At 35.8% G+C, this 21,679-nt stretch overlaps 1 protein-coding gene across 8 annotated transcripts in view; it reads left to right on the forward strand.

Moving 5' to 3' along the window:
* trol (terribly reduced optic lobes) overlaps nt 1-20,541 on the forward strand; it is a 130,195-nt gene extending 109,654 nt beyond the window's left edge. For 7 of the 8 annotated variants that reach the window (XM_068761363.1, XM_068761370.1, XM_068761375.1 and 4 more), the window contains 32 exons: nt 37-223; nt 1,311-1,637; nt 1,876-2,089; nt 2,263-2,454; nt 2,848-3,133; nt 3,336-3,486; nt 4,113-4,293; nt 4,705-4,916; nt 5,722-5,901; nt 6,553-6,649; nt 6,820-6,922; nt 7,310-7,539; nt 8,132-8,259; nt 8,656-8,928; nt 9,943-10,097; nt 10,696-10,825; nt 10,910-11,073; nt 11,328-11,535; nt 11,804-11,995; nt 12,282-12,423; nt 12,989-13,124; nt 13,280-13,449; nt 14,537-14,763; nt 15,120-15,262; nt 15,498-15,596; nt 15,800-15,901; nt 16,267-16,516; nt 16,741-16,938; nt 17,481-17,578; nt 17,947-18,064; nt 18,517-18,658; nt 19,388-20,541. In XM_068761363.1, coding sequence (XP_068617464.1) covers nt 37-223; nt 1,311-1,637; nt 1,876-2,089; nt 2,263-2,454; nt 2,848-3,133; nt 3,336-3,486; nt 4,113-4,293; nt 4,705-4,916; nt 5,722-5,901; nt 6,553-6,649; nt 6,820-6,922; nt 7,310-7,539; nt 8,132-8,259; nt 8,656-8,928; nt 9,943-10,097; nt 10,696-10,825; nt 10,910-11,073; nt 11,328-11,535; nt 11,804-11,995; nt 12,282-12,423; nt 12,989-13,124; nt 13,280-13,449; nt 14,537-14,763; nt 15,120-15,262; nt 15,498-15,596; nt 15,800-15,901; nt 16,267-16,516; nt 16,741-16,938; nt 17,481-17,578; nt 17,947-18,064; nt 18,517-18,658; nt 19,388-19,391 — 5,439 coding nt within the window. In that variant the 3' untranslated portion in view covers nt 19,392-20,541. The remainder of the gene's footprint in view (nt 1-36; nt 224-1,310; nt 1,638-1,875; nt 2,090-2,262; nt 2,455-2,847; nt 3,134-3,335; nt 3,487-4,112; nt 4,294-4,704; nt 4,917-5,721; nt 5,902-6,552; nt 6,650-6,819; nt 6,923-7,309; nt 7,540-8,131; nt 8,260-8,655; nt 8,929-9,942; nt 10,098-10,695; nt 10,826-10,909; nt 11,074-11,327; nt 11,536-11,803; nt 11,996-12,281; nt 12,424-12,988; nt 13,125-13,279; nt 13,450-14,536; nt 14,764-15,119; nt 15,263-15,497; nt 15,597-15,799; nt 15,902-16,266; nt 16,517-16,740; nt 16,939-17,480; nt 17,579-17,946; nt 18,065-18,516; nt 18,659-19,387) is intronic. The other variant, XM_068761393.1, reaches the window with a different exon arrangement.
* Nucleotides 20,542-21,679: the final 1,138 nt, after the last annotated feature.

The raw sequence follows: 21,679 nt of genomic DNA on the forward strand, positions 1-21,679 counted from the left end.
CAATTTAATAATGACATTAAAACATATTTATTTTAGGTGTGCATGTGCCCAGAGGGATATTCAGGAACTAGCTGTGAAACCTGCCTTCCTGGGTACTACAAGGACGAGACGGGCTTGTGTAGAAAATGCAATTGCAATGGTCATGATTGCCAACTCGGAGTCTACAACGAGGTTGTATGTAATTGCCGCCCTCCGTACGTAGGACCGGACTGCTTAACTGTTGGTACGTAGCAATCGCCTATATCGTGATTCAATTTAAGAACTTATGAAAAACAAGGATTGGTATGTTTAATTGAAATCTCAAAATACTTAGGATTGATCATGGAGCTTCACCCAAAATTCGACGAAATCGGTGATAGTAACTCTTACATGAGGAAGGTCACATTTACTTGCAAATATAGAGCACCGGAACCTTTGACTATTAAGTTCTATTTCGAGGGCAAAGAAATGCTACCCGTTAAGTATTATAATGAGTCCAGGCTATTCAAAGATGGTTGGCGCGGTGAACACACCTGGCAAACCGTCTGGGATATGAGACACCAAGGAGAAATTTACGAGTGCCATACTGTGACGGAAAGGGGATTCACACTTGGGGTACTGACTACGACGTTACCAGAGAAAGGTAGAGATGGAGGGAGTTTCGGATAATTAAAGCGTTGTGATTGTTTAGTAACTTACTGTTACGCTTTGGCTTGAAAATAAAAATTTGCATTTTGTGTTCAAATAAGTCGTCTGGTGATTTCTTTGTGGTAATGGTCAATACAAAGTTCTGTTAATTGTTTAAGAGCAGTGGTTACGGGTAATTGTGACGTTATACTTGTTATGTTGTGGTTACATTACATGCTTTAATGAATCTGTGTACACTATGTTACATGATTAAGTCTTAAAGAACTGGTGTAATACAACGAAGCCGGATCGTATGTCACAGGGGTCGCCAAACTCCGTTTACTCTATACAGAACTATTGCTGAAGTTTATTCCGCCACTTCTTTTTACACTAAGCCAGAGAGTGGCAACTGACAGTTTGGCGCACTTGTGTCGGAATGCTAAATGAATATTATTGACGACTAATAGCCCAAGCCGAGCTTGAACGGCGTTACTCCACAGATCGTCAGTAGAAGCGAACTAAGCTCAGTGGCTACCCAATTCGGTGAAATAGTAGTACGTAGCGGCCCGAGACGAGGCTTCCCTGAGAGCCCTCAATCTTCCCTACTTTAAAACAAGCCTTAGGCTAGGCGCCGTCTGCGCCCAGCTGTACTATTCTATTGCGCACATAGTGTTTTGTTAATAAACATGAACAAAACTTCACAGGCGGCGAAAACGCTAGCGGCGTAACATACCCGCCTCCGCCGCAATCGACGGTCTCCGTGAAGATTGCAAATCCCAAAATAAAAATTCAGGAAGTTGGAAGTACAGTCAAATTTATCTGTGAAGCACAAAGTCGGTACACTCACAGCGTTCTGCCTGTGAACTGGACCAAGGTTGATGGAAACTTACCTTTGGGAAGAACCTACATCAATTACACTAGTGGAGAACTCCATATTACGAATCTTCAAATTTCTGACAGCGGACAGTACATTTGTCAAACTAGCGATGGAATATCCACGGGACAAGCTATTGCTACTCTTAAAGTACCGGGTAAGTAGATTTTGAATTTAAAGTGACTTTCTCTATCTTCGTGTCTAAAAGTTTTTAAAAGTTAAGAATAAATAATGAAAATAATGTTATTTTAACGCTATCATTAACGGAATAGTTGTACCTGACTGGGTATTTTACGCAAAAGGTAATATAATTTTGATTGTAAAATTACTTTAACAGAATAAAATTTTTGTAAAAATTGTATATTTTAATTGTTTTCTAAAATAAACCATTTCAGGCAACCCAATGACGCTGCCAATAGTATCGGTTAGACCAACAGTTAACGATTATTACGAAGGAGATAGAATCGAACTAGAATGCCAAGTATCTGGCAATCCTGCTCCAAGAATTTCCTGGCAGAGAGCTTCTAACAGGCCTTTACACAGAGCTTCTCGATATGACACTTATTTCGTGATTGACAACGCACTTGAAGAGGATTCTGGAGAATACAGGTAATTTATATTGTCAGGTTTTTGTGGCGATTATAATCATGTTGTTGTATCGAGGCATTATTAATAGAAAGCTCATTATTAAACACTTTACTCATTTTAATGCTCTATATATCACATTGCATTTTGTATAGTTACTCTTGTTTTTTCGTCTATAATTTATTCTTTCTGTTTAGATGCATTGCCTCCAACGCTATGGGTTCGTCTGACAAATCGGTTATAGTGACAGTCCGGGCCCGACCATCCAGGCCCCCACGAGAAAGACTAGTTGTTTCAACTTCTGCTGCCAATCTCACCGAAGGACAAAGTACCCGCATAGTTTGTACTGGTACTACTAATGTTCCAGCTGGCACCATTGAATGGATTAGGTAAATTTTGTTAAAATTATACTATCCATGCTTAAGTTACGTTGTAATTTTGCGGGTGAAACATACATACTTTATAATGTTTTTTCTCATAGCGTAAATATATCTCATAGATTTGTCTTCGTCATATCATGACATGCATCAGCACACGAGGAGATCAAATACAAACCAACTGCTATAAGGGAATTATTGATTAAAACTACTGGTTTATTTATCTTCTCTTAACTCGAAGTTATTTTTTCCTCTTATCATTTTAATTATAAATATTACTATTTCATATTAAAGGTTCTATCGACGAAGTAGTGAATTCTGCAGGCACCATGCCCTAATCTATAAAAATTGTCGCGAAACTTGGTTGCCACAAACTTTCGTGCAACAGTTTATTTTTGTTCACAGACAAGACGGTGCCCAACTGCTAGAGAATGTGCGATCGGATAACGGTGTGCTCTACATCGACTACGCGACTCCGGACAATCAAGGAATCTATATCTGTCAATCGATATCTACAGACATTGTACCGATTCCTGTTGTTGTCACGATCATACCATTTGGCACGCCCTCACCTGGAGAATCTTCCAACATTACAGTTTCTGTAACTGATGTAAGAATACCGTCTGGTGGTAGTGGCTCAGTAGATTGCAGCCCAGAAGGAAACCCCTTGCCTCTGATAAAATGGTCTAAAGTGAGTTAAAAATATTTGTTTTATATAAGCACGTTTTTGTTTCTTTATATCAATACAATGTAGCTTTCTTTGAAATGGATTATTCACGAAATGATTTACTCCCTTCAAGATGTTGGAGTATTTTGAAAAAATTTATCTTAATATATCCTCTGTAAGTGCACAATTTTAAAAGTTCCAAATAAAGGTTTGTCTATATTAACAGTATCAAAGCGACTTTGGACCGAGCGTCAGTCAACGTGACAACACTCTCCTTATATCGAATGCACAAGAAAGCGACCAGGGCTATTATCTCTGCGAAGGAACCGTCAATGGAAACCGAGTCGCTACTATCTACGTATATGTGGCCGTTGACAGTAAGATTTTTTTATTTTCTTTAAAGACAAATTAACTGTTACCTGATAAGACAAATAATTAAATATATAAGGAAAGTAATGCTGAAATGTGAGATCGAATAAACATGCTAAAAATTAAATATATATTAATAGAACAGCAGTATCATACAGGATGTTCGGTTATATATTTAAAAGCTTTAAAGAGTTGAATGTATAGTTGATCTGTCCGCAAAAAGCTTTTACAACTATTTTTAAACGTACCGTATAAAATGATCACCGACATATGTCACAGCTTAATTTTTTTGTTTTGAAATGCGATAGGATAGCATGTGACAAAACTAAGTCTAATCGAATATGTAGTAAACAATAATTAATAAAACAATAATTAATTTTAATATAGAAATCTGAATTTTGAAATGATTGATGAATGACTAATTTTCCTTACTATATTACCTTACTTTATTTTTAAAACCGTTAGTTCTTTTTTAACATTAATTAATAACAAAATGGGTACATACATCCCCCGTTTAAATACATACATACCCTTTTAAAGCTTTTATACCTATAACCAGCCATATTTTAAATCAGACAAATATAATATTTAATTAAATATAACTCGATTTATATAATTTATTGTATTGTTACAGAACGAGAAAGGCCACGTGTGGAAATCTGGCCCCAAGGCGAGCAAGCGGTCGCACTGGGTGGGCGATTCGAAGTGATGTGTCGAGTGCTAGCGGGCGTTCCTGAGCCCGTCGTGCTGTGGGAGCGTGCCGGTGGAAGAACACTCGGCTCCTTTACACAAATACTGCCTCACCACGTACTCAGGTACAGGAGTCCCACGTTTCGTTTTAAGTGTTTTTTTTCATCATTCTATTAGCCGGTATACGCCCACTGCAAAGCATAGACCCCTCCTAAATATTCCAACGCCAACCAGTCTTTAACTTGCTGCACCGATGCAACCACATGTCGTCGCTCAATCTAGTCCGTGGCCCAATCACGCCGCGTTTACAAGCTCATGGCCACAACTACACGAACGTAGTGTGTCCATTGCCACTTAAAACGAGCAATTCTTCGAGCTTTTTATTATAAATATATGTAATTGGAAAGAATAAGGACGTACGTTAATTAGTAAATATCCTATTGCTTGAAGATAAATTAACAACGATTGTAGGGTTTTTATAAGATCAAAATCATATTTTTATGACAAAGTGTTGTAATTTTTTATTTTTGTATCAGGTTCGAGAAAATTGAAGTAAACGATGAAGGCGAATATATTTGTACGGCGACAAATGAGGCTGGCTCTGACAGAGCAAGTGCAGTGATCAAAGTTCGATCCCCTCCGGAAATTATGATTACGCCTAGCAACTATGTGGAAGTCGTTCGCGGGGATTCTGTAACAGTCGAGTGCCGCGCTCAAGGCTATCCCGAGCCCATGGTCTCAATAAAGTGTACGTACAAAAAATTTCTTACTCCTTGTTTATTTCTATTTCATCCAAAACATCTCTCTATTGTTACAATTGTTCCACTAGTTATACTTATTACTTTAAACAAGCGTCTCAGGAAATTTCATTATTGTTATACAATTCCTACATACACGGTGATTTTTTACAGGTGTAAAAGCTTTAAACGGGTTAATATACAGTTCATTTGTCAATAAAAAGCTTTGAAGACTTTTTACCTGTTTTCATTCACTATTTATAAAATGATCGCTCTGAAGTACATACATAACATTAAATTATTTTTTTTGTTGAAATACGACAAGCCGAAAACTTCTAGACTTCATTATCTGCATGGACGGATTGTAAATTATTTATGAATTTTATAATTCAGTAAACCGAATTTAAAATGCATTTTCTTACGTGACATTACGTTATTGCTTATTTTTTAAACCATTGATTTTCGGATAATTTATTTACTGGTAATAAATATATGGTACACCATAAAGTAATTGATACCAAATGAGCTTTACATTCAGCCCTTTGAAGCTTTTACAACTTACACCCTGTTCAACTTTAGGGTTAAAAAAGAATACGAAAAAGCAGACTAAATGCGGATTCTGATTTATAACAGTTAAATTCTTTATTTTATAATGTAATTGTTATTATTGAAACAGTGCAACAAACATATTTATTTTTCGAATTGGTTTTGCTATAGCATTTTTGATAAGCCAAAGCATTGATACAGTGTAAATTTAAATGTGTATGGTACATGGACCCTTGACTTTTGTTGAATATTTTGAAAACGACGTTACAGCGAGTCCGGACCTACGTGAGGTGGTACCACCGTCGCCAGGCATCGCAGTGCTGCGCATCCCATCTGCAAGTGATCGCGACGACCGCGAGTACGTGTGCACAGCAACCTCCGCCGCCGCAACCATCGACGAACAGTTCGCCATTCGCGTGGACCGCGGCGATGGCGGCTTTGGCGATATCGGTATTAATGCTATTTCATAATCTCTTGGTTTTTAATAAAAGCTACTTACGAACATTTTCATTGTAGTAACTTTTTTCATTACATAATTTTTACTCATGTTTGCAAATATAGTGTGTACATATATTTTTGTTTATACAATTGTTCGTACCACAATAAAATAAAAATTAAAGGTAAGATTTGCACCGGAAATAAACTTGTGCACTAATCACTTAGAATATTAAACACATGAAGGATCATTCTTATATCTGCCTTCATATAGGTCCTTTATCATTACCGCCATCATAGTATCATTTGTGTAATTGATAGAATAATGAATGGTATTATTTCAAGTATTAAAATTAACAGCAAAAATCACAAAAATAGTCCCAAAAATAATAGATGTAGTGTAATCAATCTTTGAGGCACTGCATAATATTAATAAATCTTGTGTTACACAGCTTTGTGATAAAGCAAAAAACTAGATGAATATTGTCGTTTCAGTCACAGGAAGAGCGCTACTGGACATAGCCCTCTTCCACAGATTTGCTGCTTGGAAGCTTGGTCGTCCGTAAATGTTGCGCGTTAAAATTTAAAAAAATCTCCTTTCGTGCAAATCGAGTGTGTGTTTTGATTTTGTTTGCATTAAGACGACGAAACATTTCCACGTTGCAGAAGGAAGCGGAGAAGCTAGTATAAACGTGGACAATCCCGACTACGATAACAGACCCGCTAGCAGTATTGCAATTGAAGGCAGAGACGCCCGTATAAGGTACTTTACTATATATTCCGTGTATATCACCCTCCGTTTAATAAATATTTCTCTTATATTTATAGATTAAAGAAAAGAATTATTTAGCAGAAAGGTTAAGGGGCGCATTAGGTGCGTGCTTTAAATTTTCTCTTTTTTCTTCGATTCTGTCACATTTGTTGTTCCCACAGTTGCAATGCTTCTGGCGAATTCGAAGTAAGGTGGCACAAGACTGATGGAGCACCTCTAGGCAACAATGTTATCGTTACTGGTTCCGAGCTTATTATCAGAAATGTAAGTACAATTGTACTTTATATATATTCTGCTCTTTGAAATAAATTCACCTACGCATATTTTTGGATTTATTTTCCAGCTATGTAGTTTTCAAGCGTTAACTAATATTTAGTACTATTTTAATTTTTAGTACTATTTAACAGATTTAGAATAAATATTGTTTTTATTTGTATATAAAGACTTAATCTGAAATAAATCTTAAATAGAATTCTCTTCATCGCTTAATATTAAAATTAAGAATAGAAACCTCATTCTTGCTTGCTCACCATTTCATGATGCCTTCACTTTTACTGATTGTTTTCGTAAAATCTACAGGAATGCACATTTAAATATCGATGTAAGGTGTTGAGACGATATGGAAATAATTAAGGCTTAATAATTACGCAGGCGTCGAGGGCGGACTCCGGAATGTACGAGTGCTTGCTTATGAACCGCTACACCGGCGAAGTGCAGAATGCGATGGCGATCAATTTAGCTGTGATGGCGCCTCCTAAAATAACTCTGCGTCCGCCCACACAGACCGTACAGCCAGGACAGTCACCGACCGTCGAGTGCGTCGTTAGTGGCGACAACGTACAGGACATTACCTGGATACCCGTCAATAGACAACCATCGAGGTATATTTAACATAACTTTATTAAGCTTGTAACACCAAGTATTCGTTTATATAAAATTGGTTCATCCTTTTCGGGACAAGATGTACGCTTCTTAAACAAAATCACTGAAACAACTTCAATTTTATCAAAACCTGTGTCAAGAGAAGATTGATCAGTAACGTTAATTATTGTATTAAACATTATATAGGAGATAAATATGCATGAGGTTAGTATCATGCTATGTTTCACTAGACAAATTGTAAAATCGGCGCTAAAAGAACGACAAGTACAGAGTTTCTAGCCAGGTTCTTCCCATTTCGCACCTGGCAGTAGTATATGTACAAATTCATATTTACATGTACGTTTTATCAATGTACTAACTTTTCAAAAATTCTTAGCGAAGTCTAATCGAGAATGTTTCCTTCATTGTAGTATTTTCTATTCAGTTGATTTTTCTCTAGAGCAGATGAAAAGATCTGCTCTAGAGAAAAATCAACTGAATTACACGTATATTATTATTAATTGTATTACGGTGTTGTACTGTATACTATATATATATATATATAGTATTATGGAATAGAATAAACATTTGTTTTTTATCTTTTGTTCATAGCCGTGTTGAAATCCGAGGCTCGATTCTGATCTTCCATCAGATCGAAGTAGAGGATGCTGGTGAATACGAGTGCATCGCTCGCAGCCCCATCGCGAACTCGTCCGCAGTAGCTGAAGTGATCGTTAGCGGTAAGCTTGATAACGCTGCAGTCACAGCGCTTCTTGATATTAGGTCACCGACGACAGCACGTACACCCAACTATAGTTGAGCAGCACAAAGGTCGACGTCTACGCTTACCACACCGTGAAAAGGCGCACTACAACACCTGTTTTAGTGTTAATTTGCATCCTCTTAGGCAAGAGCCGGGTAACGTGAAACGTTAATTTTCATTCAATTTCCATAATAAGAACTACCTTATTATGCATAAGATATTTATATTTATAAACAGGCAGTCCGTTAAATCTGTTAAAGTTTATTGTATCATATTTCAATAGTTGTCCCCGTTCAGGCCTAAGGGTTGATCATTCTAATTATGCTTTAAAGTTCGAAAGCTTTTGTTATGCATGTGATAATGAAATTCTTAGAAGAAAGTGACGGAGTGACATCGGAGTCGCACGATAACGAGCAGACCGCCCACGTGGGCGCCGCGGTGCATCTCAGCTGCAACGTGACTCAAGATAACCTGCGCATCAAATGGACCAAGGACGGCATGGCCTTACCGCGCTCTACGAGGCAGAAAAACGACGGCTCGCTCTTCATACGCCTCGCGCAGAAATCTGACAGTGGACGCTATATCTGCATCATATACGATCAATACGGCAGGCAGACTACCAATTACATCAAACTACACATCGAGGGTCAGTTACAGCCACAAAAGAATTCATAGTTGGAGCTTGAAAAAGTATTCGCGACGCAGCCCCTCGCTCCTTTATCCTTTGCTTTTCAACTGCGAATAACTTAGGCATGCTTAGTATTTACATATAATTCCTTCTGTTATTTTCTTACATTTGCTGCAAATACATAAGTCAGCTTCATTATTTTTCTTAACAATGTTTACTTTTTTGTACTGCTCACCTTTTTATTTTTACGCAAAGGTCACGAATGCTTGAAATCCCAATTTCGTTGTCATGATGACACCGGTTGCATAGACGAGAAGCTTCTGTGTGACGGATACGACGATTGTCAGGATTCTAGTGACGAAGACTGTCTCTTGAACGGCGACCGTTATCCGAGGATGCCCTCAAAGGCTTACACAAATGCTGCCGGTAATTCTGGTGGTGGAAAATGGTTTTGGGTTATGTTTAAATAATGTATGTGTTACATAATTGTTGCTATAAATATGTAAACAATGTGTTGTTATTGTGGAAGCACTGGTTGTTGTACACGTCCTTTAATTTTGGGCTCTAAAATTGTAAACGTTTCAAAATTTTACTTTTGGACTATTGTTACATGTGTTAATTGTATATATTTTAATTCAATGGTTATATTATATGTATCATTATTATTAAAGTTGCATTATTTTGGATGACGGCGAGGAAATTACAGTTCACACTTTTATTAATATGCATTACCGTATAGAGATTGTAATGTTACAATAGAATGTCATAAATAATAGTAATATCATTTAGATTTGTTTAATGCAATGAAATGTATAAAATTTATGAATCTACCATAATTTGCTATTACAGCAATGGTTGTATTGTGTAGAAGTTTGTTTATGCTTAGCATGATATAGTCTACGTTGTGCTTGCACGTTTTGCCTTAATAATTAATCAATAAATTGTTATTTATAATTGTTTGTGTTAAGGTTTATAATTATTTCTCCATTTATTTTTATTTAAGTACGTAAAATAATTAACCTCTTAAAACAGGGCCGCGTAATGAAGCATCGCGGATGGTTACAATCGAGCAACCCAGAATGCAGTACAGAGTCGGAGAGAACGTTGAAGTTATGTGCAAGAGTGGTTCGAGAGACATTAGAGTATCTTGGGAACGTTATGGCACTAACCAGTATGTAGAATCAAGGGTGAGTTGTAACTATGCTCTATACATGCTTAATAAAAATTAAGTTGACAAATTCAAATATAATGTAGAGCAGATTCCCACACTTTGTTCTCATAACAAACTTTCAAAATTTAGCTGATTCCAGGGGACCATCTATAGAAAAAATATAAAAAAATATGTAACAAATAAAAATTACGTAGCGACTTCAATAGTTTTCGAAAAAAAAGCGTCTACTGATTAAGCAAACTCAAAGTTTGCGGTGTGAGTGGATATTAAAAAATTACATAATTTCCGCTTTACTAACATTAATAGGCGAAGTCAAGACAGTATTCTAGGTTTCTATATTTAAAATAAATTTTCGTGAACCCCCGCTTACGAATTGTAAAGACCACTTTTGTAACGGCAACATAGACTCCCATCGAATCACCTTTGGACCCGAAGGGTCAACCTGGACCAAAATATTTTAAACAAGACGAGTTAGTTACAAAAATACCGTGTTCAGTAACCATTTAAGTATGTTACGATGCAGTGAAAACTAAGATATTTTCTCTTTCCGATTTTACTGCATAAAGAACATTATTGCTTATTAGTAATAATTTTATTAACCAACTTAAAAACAGACATACGGTGACGGTGCTGTCCTGGTACTGCAAGGTGTGGAAGAGTCAGACGCTGGAGTATACAGATGCACTGGAAACGATACTTACGGTAGAGTGTTCTACGATGACTTCGATCTTGTTGTCGTACCAGGTAATTTTAAATTAATTTTTAACAAGTCAGGTCTGTATATGCGTGATAAAATGGAACACTTCAAGAGTTCGTGTGCAATTACAGGAACCAATAATCAACTGTATCCCATCGACAACAAACCGCTTGCCTACACCGCTCACTTACAAGAATCCATCAGTCTACCTTGCGAGTACAACCTAGAACAACCTGTTTCTATAGAATGGAGCAAAGAATACTCCTCTCTGCCTTCCAACGTCAGAGCTAACGATGTGAGTCGAATTATTTTCCTTTTATTTTCAGTTGGTTATCTTTTAAAAAAGAAACCGAAACTCATTTTAATAACATTTTCATATTTTTAGAATCAAAAACCTTTAAAAGTAAATACGAAAATTATAATGAATGCTTCTAATGATCAATAAATAATTTTCATTAAACCGAGAAAACTGTGGAACTGTCTGCAGCTAATTATCACCTGACACGTGAGGTCTTTTCCAAATTAATACTAATAGGAAAATATTTTCAGCCTGTTCTGAACTTGGACAACGTGAGCGAATCTGACGCTGGTACTTATATTTGTCGGGTAAGCAACAGCATCGCGGCGATAGAAACTCGCGCCATCTTGCGTGTGACCGGAATTGTGCCGCGTTTCAACGGTGACGGTTGGCTAACTCTACCCAAAATAAAAGATGCTTACATGCAATTCGACATTGAGGTTACCTTCAAACCTACTGGTAAGTCACATTTTTAAACTCTAAATTAAACTTGTTTATTACTAACTTAATGGACAGACGTCATGTTCAAGATTGCGGAAAGTTGCTGTCATCGTGCTAATTTCTGGGGGACCTATGATGACGTGCAGTGGACTTCTGTCGGCTGACATGATGTTGATTTCTATTTTCAGAGCCAATCTTTAATATTATGTAAAATTTCAATGTTTATGGAGCTTTTATGTATTATAATCTCATATTTTATATTCTCATAATAATTGCCTATTTACAGACAATGATGGCGTAATCCTGTATAACGGTCAAAACGAGGACCGCACCGGAGATTACTTGGCACTTCAGCTTATTGATGGCGTCCCAACCTTCGCGTTCGACACAGGCAGTGGACCGCTCACCGTGTACGGTGATAGGCCTCTACAGCTTAATACATGGCATACTATTCGACTTAGCAGGACCAATTCTAAAGGTATTATTTTGATAATCTTAGAAATGGACGGATAAAGTATTGATAATAATATTTTGATAACAAACGAGTGAAATCCAAAATATCTTTCCATTTTTGAATGGTTAATTAATGTAACTTTATTAGTAGTGAGCTACCTCCAAATCGAAATGCTGATCTGCTGAGAAGTGCCGGTCAGAAAGTCATCATTCGTGTTTTTAAAATTGAATTTAACAATTTTTGATGCATTACATTATAGTATCAGCCATGTAAATGATAAAGACAATTAGTTAATTATTCCGATCCACAGTGACGATGGATGTCGATAACAAGGGTCCCTTCGTGTCGGAGTCATCTAAGCAATGGGACGTCCTTGATCTACAGCAGCCACTGTACGTCGGTGGCATGCCGGACTTGAACCAGCTACCCAGTACATTAGCCGGCGCTTCCGGGTAACACACAGTTACACATTTATTAATAATATTAATATTTTATGCCCTAGGCATTAGGATTAAAGATGAGCATTTATTTATTGTAAATATATTGAATATTTACAAGAAAACTAAAAATGATTGTTTGTAATAATAATAAATAATAAAAAAAATATTCAATATTAAATGTGTATATTATATAAGGTAATTAGAAATAGACAGTAAAAACTTTGAAGTCTGACAATTAAGCTATCCTCTCACTTCGTTAAAACTTTTACACTTATATCTAACCGCCTTGTGAAGTAATACAGTGAAGTAGTAACTGAAATTAATGTTACATATTTTTGGCACATACTAAACAATAATTAAATTAAATGAAAAAAGTAATCCAAATTTTGATAATGGTTTTTCTCACTATATTTTCACTACCAATTTTTTATGCGTAACAACTTTAATTTTTGGATAGTGTGCATTACGTTGACAGCAAGTAAGCTATAAATTGACCCTTTTTAAGCTTTTACATCTAAAAGCAATCACCTGGCATTTATTTGAGAGTACAATATTCGTTAATTTTATGTATTTGCAGATTTATCGGTTGCATAAGCATGCTAATCCTTGGTCGTGAAGAGATAAACCTGATGGCGGATAGCAGGGAGAGGTACAACGTAATGGAGTGTGACACTTGCATCCCTAACCAGTGTCTTAACGACGGGGTTTGTCAGGTTTGTAAAATTATAAATAACATGAAACTCATAAAAACATCCAACTTTAAATTTTAAGATTCAATCTGTAGAAGAAGTAACTTTTAAAGTTTCAAAGGGCTGTTTCTATTTGTAAATTACTATTATTTGCATTACATTCGTAAATGATATGACAGGAAGCGCGCAACGAGCGTGGGTACGTGTGCCTTTGCGCTCCGGGTTATGCCGGACTCAACTGCGACCGCACGGGACAAGCGTGCCGGCCGGGACTCTGCGGCCCGGGTCGCTGCAGCGACACCGCCGACGGTTACAAATGTGCCTGCCCCGTCGCCTACACCGGCAGAAAGTGAGCAATAAATCAATGTTATATATAATATAATAACCAAGGTCACCGAAGTAGTTCGCAGAGATGTTTGAAGTGGTAGCGGTCGAAGCACAACGCTTACAAACAATGCTCGCTGGGACCAAAAGGTTATCGAGTAGCAACAACTCGACTCGTAACAACAATCGCATCAACGGTAGGGCTTACAATACGGAACTAAAATCTTAATACCGGGATTGATATTTGAAATTTAAAATACCGGGATTCCGGTTTAGAAACTGATATTATTAATAAAAAAATAACTAGTTATATTTTTACTTACCTCAGTTGCTATATTGACTTGTTAACAAATAATATATGAAATCCAATTTTAAATTCTACATATAATAGGCTCATATGGCGTTACATAATTAAAGAAGCATAAAATTTAATTAAATTAAAAGTGTTTATAAAATAATATATATAACTTGCGTTTTATTTATTAAAGTATGCTCTTAAAAAAATAAACAACCAATCGCTCAATTATTACTTGTAAAGACTATAGGTGATTTGCAAAATGAAACCTCATCTAATCTTATAATTTTCGTGTTACATACTTTATGTATTTGCATAGATGAGATCTATTCATTGGGCAGTAGACGTAAAACGTAAACAACCGCTTTGTATTGCCGACACCGCCGTTTCTCGATGGTGCCATACTTGGCTTCGTTTGTGTAATCAATGTGCCTGATATAGATTTTAATACAATGAAATTGTTTGTATATCTTAAAAAAATTCTTGTAATTAATTAATCTCATTTTAAATTGGATTTATTTTGTGCTCAAATTCAATTTTCATCAACTAATGTAATACCGAAATACCGGTATTTTTAGACAAATATCGGTTTTTAATAACGGACAAAAATCGTCCTGGATTCCGGTATTCGGGATCCCGGAATACTCCCGGTATTGTAAGCCCTAATCAACGGTAATTGTGGAGGTTTTTTGTGGGAGGCCAGGTATAGGTTGGCTCTTGATGTCTATCGATTGCCTAAATAATATTGTTAAAATATTTCTTATATGTTACGTTGAAAAGTAATATTCTATTTAATGTAAAATTTATTTGCTTCTAGCTGCGAACAAAACCAAACTATTGAGTACCCAGCGTTCACGGGAAGCGCTTTTCTCGCAATAAAATTGCCGCGCACGTCACGTCGTTACTTCCACATGTCAATGAAGATCAAGGCAGCTCCGCCGCTCATGGACGGCATCATCATGTACTGCAAGGCACGAGGTGGAGGCTACACGGCACTTACTGTTCACAACGGAAAACTCGAATTCCGTTTGGACCTTGGCGATGGTTAGCACCGATTACTTTTTATTTAATCCTTCATGTCAATGCCAAAAACGTAGATTTTGTTACATATATATTTACGCCTTTAGCGCGCGGTTCTTGATGGTGAGGAAAAAGAGCATCAATAATGTTCGTGGTAGCATATATAACATAAACAAACACTTTACACAATTTTAAAATTTTACTCAAACACAATGACAGCGGCCACATAACTGGCGGCATCCGATTTGAAATCGACATTCGAATTAAAGTTCGAATTTGCAAGAATAATTTAACACAAAAGTATTAAAGCCGCAATGATTAATTATACGGAGCGTGAACACTTCACTTATAACTAAAGTGTTTTTATTTAAATCGTGCAGGAAACCCAGTTGTTCTTACCAGTAACAAGACGCTCGAAGTAAACGAATGGACCGACGTGCACATTGCCCGTGTCGGCGCTGACGTCTCCATGAAGATTAACATGATTCATTCCTACGAACAGAAGCTACCATCTCATAAGACTGTAAGTAAAAAGTAAACTAGAAGATGCTTCCGTATAAAACATAAGCGATTATTAAAAGCAATGTAAATCTTGTTGTTAAAAGTATTAGTAGTAATAATGCAGGCAATAATATAAGAGACAGTAAAGGCAGTAAAGAATCTTTGAAGAGTTTAAAACAAAACATTGTTAGATAATAAATATGTAATTTTCATAATTTCATAAAACAAAAACAACAAACAAATTTCGTGTCCTGCAGGAGGTCATACTTGAGACACCAATGTTCGTCGGAGGTGTAGACGAGTCTGTGGACAATAACACAGGAGTGGTCAGCGGTTTCAATGGCTGTATTAAAGAAGTATGTATCATTTCAACTACTTATACAATTGATAAGAATAAATGAATGTTTCAATGCTATAAGGTATTGTTTTTTCCATTTAGTAACAACAAAATTAAACATATGAAAATTATCGATTTAATAAAGAAGTTATCAATTTTATAACTGATTTATCATTTATGTAAAGAAGGGACATCATATTTATTCAATTATCTTTTACACAGGTGCGACTTAACAACGGTGAACAGGTAGATATCGTGAACTCATCAATTCAATCCGCAAATGTTCAAGAATGTGCCAACGACGTACGTGGAGATATTCCAGAGGTTAGAAACACATGTATTAGCTATCTAGTTTCGGTTCTAGATCTTTCAAGTATTATACAAATACATTTTTAAGATACCCTTTGAAATCACTCGTAAATCTAACTGATCCGATTTATTTGCAAATATTTGACACTGGACGAACGGAGGGTGGGGCCTCTAGCAGGTGAACCAAAGTCAAAGTCAAGGTCGCGGGAAGTCGCTGGAGTTTTTGAGAAAGAGGATTATGCTATGCAGAGATCGTCTCACGGCTGGCATCGTGGTGATGATGATATAATATTAAGATGATATTCAGATTACCAACCAAATTTTAAGTTTAACACTTGCAATTTCGAAATCGTTTTCAAAGATTATAATTTTGTGCACAGGTCGAGAGTGTGTGTAGCTTCTGCCGGAACGGAGGCCGGTGTATGACCCCAGACGCGACGGCTTGTACCTGCCCCTACGGCTACACGGGCACCTACTGTGAATCCCGCTCGTCCTACCGACCGGAGCCTGTTGACCCCTGCGCAGTTAGGCCTTGTAGAAATGGCGGTTACTGTAAAGTTGATAGATCCTCTCGGTTGAACTACACCTGCGACTGTCCCCTTGGCTTCACTGGCACCACTTGTCAGTTGCGTGAGTACAGAACTTTTACTATAATAGATCTCATTTATTTATACGTTAAAATGTAACTATGTAAACAATTAATTTAAATAATATTTATTATTTAAAACCGCGAAAGTAATGTGTTCTTTATGTAACAAATTTAGGTAAGACGTTACGATTTTTTTAATACGCCTGCGGCACATTACATATGGGCGGTCTTAAACTGAAATTGCTAACAGTACAGTCATCCACAGAGTTTGAGCTGCTGGAAAGTGTGGGATTCGCCGGCAACGGATACTTAGAGCTACCTGGAGGAATGATGCGCTACGATCAGCTAGACACTGAGCCGGCCGTTATGGCGCTCGCCATAAACACTGACAGCGACGGTGTGCTTCTTTACCAACGCGAAACGCAAGCTCCTCTGAACTCAGGAGACTTCATACTACTTAGAAGTAAGTTTGAAAATATTGAGCTTCACTGTATTTGTTAACGGCTTACTGTAATTTTTGTAACATCTTTGGGTCTCAGAATTATTATTTATAAAATATGTAATTATTACGTGAGCAACTGTGAATGGTATACACTTCCATGTAACTTCTCTAAATTATTATGTAATAAATATAAAAGTTCTTTTAACAAAAAAAACTTGTAAAGAAAACTTTATTTTAATATGAACGATTTCCAAAGGTACAATGAAACTTGGAAATAAATTTCTCTACTAAGAAACCCGTCCAAAGCTCGTTTAAAACTCTCAAAGTTTTAAGTTGAATGATACCATTAAAGGGCAGTTAAATTCGGTTCGTATTTTTATCAAATTGGACTCTTCTGACATTCTTCTCATTATGTACACAAGTGGTCACTGTCAAAGATCCCACGTGTCTAGAATACAAAGAAAGGTATCGCTCGGGATCTTGTAATACTAAATCCTACATAGCATTGAAATTTTATGATCACATCACTTACCATCAGAAGTACAAAAATAAATATTTCACAGTTGAAAACGGTAATGTCGTGATGGAGTGGGACCTCGGCAGCGGTGTTTCTGCGTTACGCATAGATGACGTAAAGGTTAACGACGGAGAGCGGCACGAGGTAATCATTATGACTAATTTGTGTGTTAACAGCAGCTTAATGTACAACATTTTTTTAACTAAGACATTAGTAGCGAACGAGAGATAATATTAACATTCAGGTGGATCTGTATTATTATCGGGTTTATTAAATTTAGGTTTATATGTTTAACATTGAACATTAATAACATCAAAGTTACGCCTTGATAAAAAATAATAGCTTTTAACTTAATGTGTATGTATTTAATTATCTTAATATAAACGTTCTAAATGTCTACTGGCTATTACTTCAAAATTATAAAAATACTTTTTTTACATTCTTTTTAAAATTGTACAATTTTAAACCGGGTTAAATCCGGCAATATTCATTCCTGTTTATTCCTATTATAGATCATCGCGAAACTGTTGAACGATAATCAAGTATACTTGTCAGTTGATCGAAATGCCAAGACTGGAACCTCGACCGGCTTCGCTAATGTTATGAGCGCTGACTCCAACGTCTACATCGGTAAGAATTTGTTAACGCCCGTACTAAGTACTGAGAGATAAACTCTAATGTTGTTTAAGCAGAAACAATGTTTCAGAAATAGTAAAGGGAGAATTAATATTAAATAAATTGAGTTGATATTTCTTGAGTCGTAAAATAACGACTCCATACATATTATATTTAGGATTAAGAGATATATTGTATTAGAAAATCGCTAAAATAGATATTTCTGTTTTAAGAGATAAAAATTTGTTCTTAGTATCTATCACAACTCTTGACTTTGGATTGTCAATGTTTTATCCAACATTTCGTTTTGTTAAATATATATTTAGGTATAATAAAGCTGCACGAAGTTGACTCTGTCAGTTAAATAAATAAGTTAAAAATAATAGAATAATTTCTACTTCATTTCACGTTCCATGTTAAGAGCTGTAATTTGAAAACATATTGAATGAAAATATTTGTTCCTGCAGGCGGAATACCGGAGCGCATCAACAGCATGAACTACCCGGGCCTGTCAGGTTGCATTGAACAAGTGGAGCTGATGGGTATTCGCAGAGGCATCAAGCTCGGCCGCGTCGCCGTAGCGGGCAGAAATACCCAACGCTGTCGAGAGTTAGTATATTTTACCTTTTTTACTTAGATTAACACATTAATTAAACCTATTTTGGCAGAAAAAAAGCGATAAGGCCATAAACAATAATTATAAATTTTTCTTAAAACCAATAGTTTAACTTGCACTTAAAGATTGCTTTAATAACGAGATATAATAGCTTTATCTAAATTACTTTATTAAAATGAAAAAAACTTTCTTCTTCTTTTTGGTTATCTACATTTTACGTTTTAATTGAATTCCAAAGAAAAACTTAAACTTTGTATCTTTTTGGCGCCTTATCACGCCATTTACTGTCACAAAAAGTTAACAATATAAAATTTTTACAAACTAATATTTTCATTACACGCTGCCTTGGATCTATCCAGTGCCATGTTTCCCGATGTGTATCCATTCTTCGAAGAGGTGGAAGTTTTTGAGTCCCCACCACCCCGATATAATTTCAACTCTAACTCCAGACCTCCCGTTTTTGCTCTATACCTTACCCTAGCTCCGTCCTTTATAATGTTTATGAATCTTTTAGCCTTTCCCTTATTAATGGATACATATACTAATTATTACATAGATATCTAAGGTACGTACATGTATATGTCTATACGTATACCGTATGGTGTTATGATATATTTAGTTCTTATTATTTTGTATCGCTGTTTCAAGTGTTCTTTAAATAGAAACATTATTTCAATAAATTTATATTTACACGACTTCTAATGCCTTACTTTTATTTTCAGTTGAGGCCGTGAAAGTTGGGAGATAACAAATAAATTAATGTTTATATTAAGTCAATGTAATGTATCGCCTGTAACGTCTCTACTATAAAGTCGTTTTGTTGCCAGCAACAACTATATCTTGTCAATTGTTATAGAAATATCTTTTTGGTCCATAAGTTCACTGAACTTCCCATTTACTTAATCGTTGGTTTAATGTTTCTGGAGCATTTTACAAATTTGATATTTGTTACAACTTTAGTAAAGATTTTATTGAAATGTAACGTTGTATTTAGTATTAAGTGGACTTCACCTTTCTGGACAATACTGCTAGCTTAGTACTTAGGTAATAAAGAAAAATATTAATGGACTTCAACTATAATACACGTGCGTGTTTGAAGTTGTCCAATGTTTCCGTATACTGTGAGGGTGCTCTGTGGAGATGTTCTGGTGCCATATGATATGAATTGTTACTATAAGGGTTAGGGAAACCTTGCCACTAATTTTATAACTTCGTCGCATAAATTTTACAAATATTTGCTTACCAAGCATCCTTTTTAAAATATTTTGATAAATAAGTAAATTTACACCTGCAATGTATATAATACACTTGACTTGCGAGTGTACACTTTTTAAGTTCTCTCTAAATCTTAAATTGTAATTGTTTTCATGTGAACAAATCTATGTTTTTTATCATGTGCCAAAAGCAAATAGAGCTGTTTTATTTGTTTCATACACTGCCATTCACAATAGTTTTTTTTTATTTCTAGTTATATAATGTCGTAGAATATATTTCCTTCATATTTTAAGACAACGAATGTGCTACTATTTAGTACTTATGTATACAGTAACAATCCCGCTATGGCTATTGTCGTCCACTCTGGTTCAATATCGAGGAGGCATTTAATTAATTTATTACTTTTCCGACGTTTTTTTGCACCAGTTGCAAACGCTTATCGAACATTAATCTTGATTGTTATTCGCATTAAATATTTCTATTAGATGAAGTTAGCTTGGCTAAGGACTATATGACATTATATTATTAACGTGATGTCTCTAATGTACTGATGAAATGTACGATTAATATTAATCTTGATATTGTATGGAAACCTGCCTATATATTGAGGAATTCTATTCGTGTATCGCTGTTAAGTGAAAAACTAACAATAAACAAATGAACTATCAATTAATTCTTTGTGTATTATTTTAATCCCTTCAAATTATAATAAAAAAAATATTGAATAAATATTAATTTATAATAAATTAAAATATTATAATATATTGTATACTGTGATGCTGATAAATTCATTCAGGATATACTTTTGCGGATTGACAAATTTAAGCGGCCGTAAGCAGACAGAAATCCTGCGCTAAGGCTTTGGTTCGGAAGACCAAGGACTGACAAGTATAGAATGTTTATCCACAAGATGTATAAAGAGGAATGAATGGATGACGTTAAGATAGAGGGAAGAAGTGTAAGGAAATAAGAAAGTTTAGCGTATAAATTATTATTGTAATTGTTATCCCTAAGTACCCAGGACAAGGGCAGTGCAAGAGGCCCCCAATAGCGGGGGCCATAGAAAAAGTATGATAGACGGTTAAAAAACGCTAGATTCACACTGCCTCCAACCGGTCTCATTAGAAATCTATGAGAGAGCATGTCTTACAGTCAACGTACTACATCCGATGGCGGAAATGATGATGATGATACAGAATGATGAAAAGTTCGACTACATAATTAATCGGTTAACTATTAATATTACAGGCAGCTATAATCAACGCATTATTGGTATTATTACAAGGGTTCATAGTGGTGATGTCAATGACGTTTTTTTCGTCGGAACGCTGTAAGAGAGCAACTAGATCATTTGAAATAGACTTTATTTTACTCCATTCTATCGTATTGTGTATCCTGCTGTAGTTTATAGCTGCATTTAGATAGCTCTAAAGTAAGTAAAGTATTCTATGAAGAAATTTTTTTTAACATCATGACATTACACGTAAGGAGACTTAAGTTTTTGCAGGAGCCTCGATCTTATTCCCTGAGCGTTACAATCTTCTAACCAATTAACACAAGTCTTCTCATGATTGTAATAAATATCGTTGGGTATCACTGTCACAAATGGGTCTAAGTCGCCAGGATGAATAACAAGAAACTCATGCTTCCCTTGCTTTTGCAAAGTTGGTCGATCGAAAAGCGCAGAGGACTTCTTAGCGAGGGCATATTTAAGTTCACTTTCAACTATTCGTGACAGATAATCTTTATTATACCTCATTGGTGGACTAAATGTCGGTTCTGATGTTTGCTGTCGTAAC

This window comes from Battus philenor, unplaced genomic scaffold, assembly GCF_028537555.1.
Source record: "Battus philenor isolate CCGP_79_NKW_IND1 unplaced genomic scaffold, ilBatPhil1.0.hap1 SCAF_1, whole genome shotgun sequence".
NCBI classification, from domain to species: domain Eukaryota; kingdom Metazoa; phylum Arthropoda; class Insecta; order Lepidoptera; family Papilionidae; genus Battus; species Battus philenor.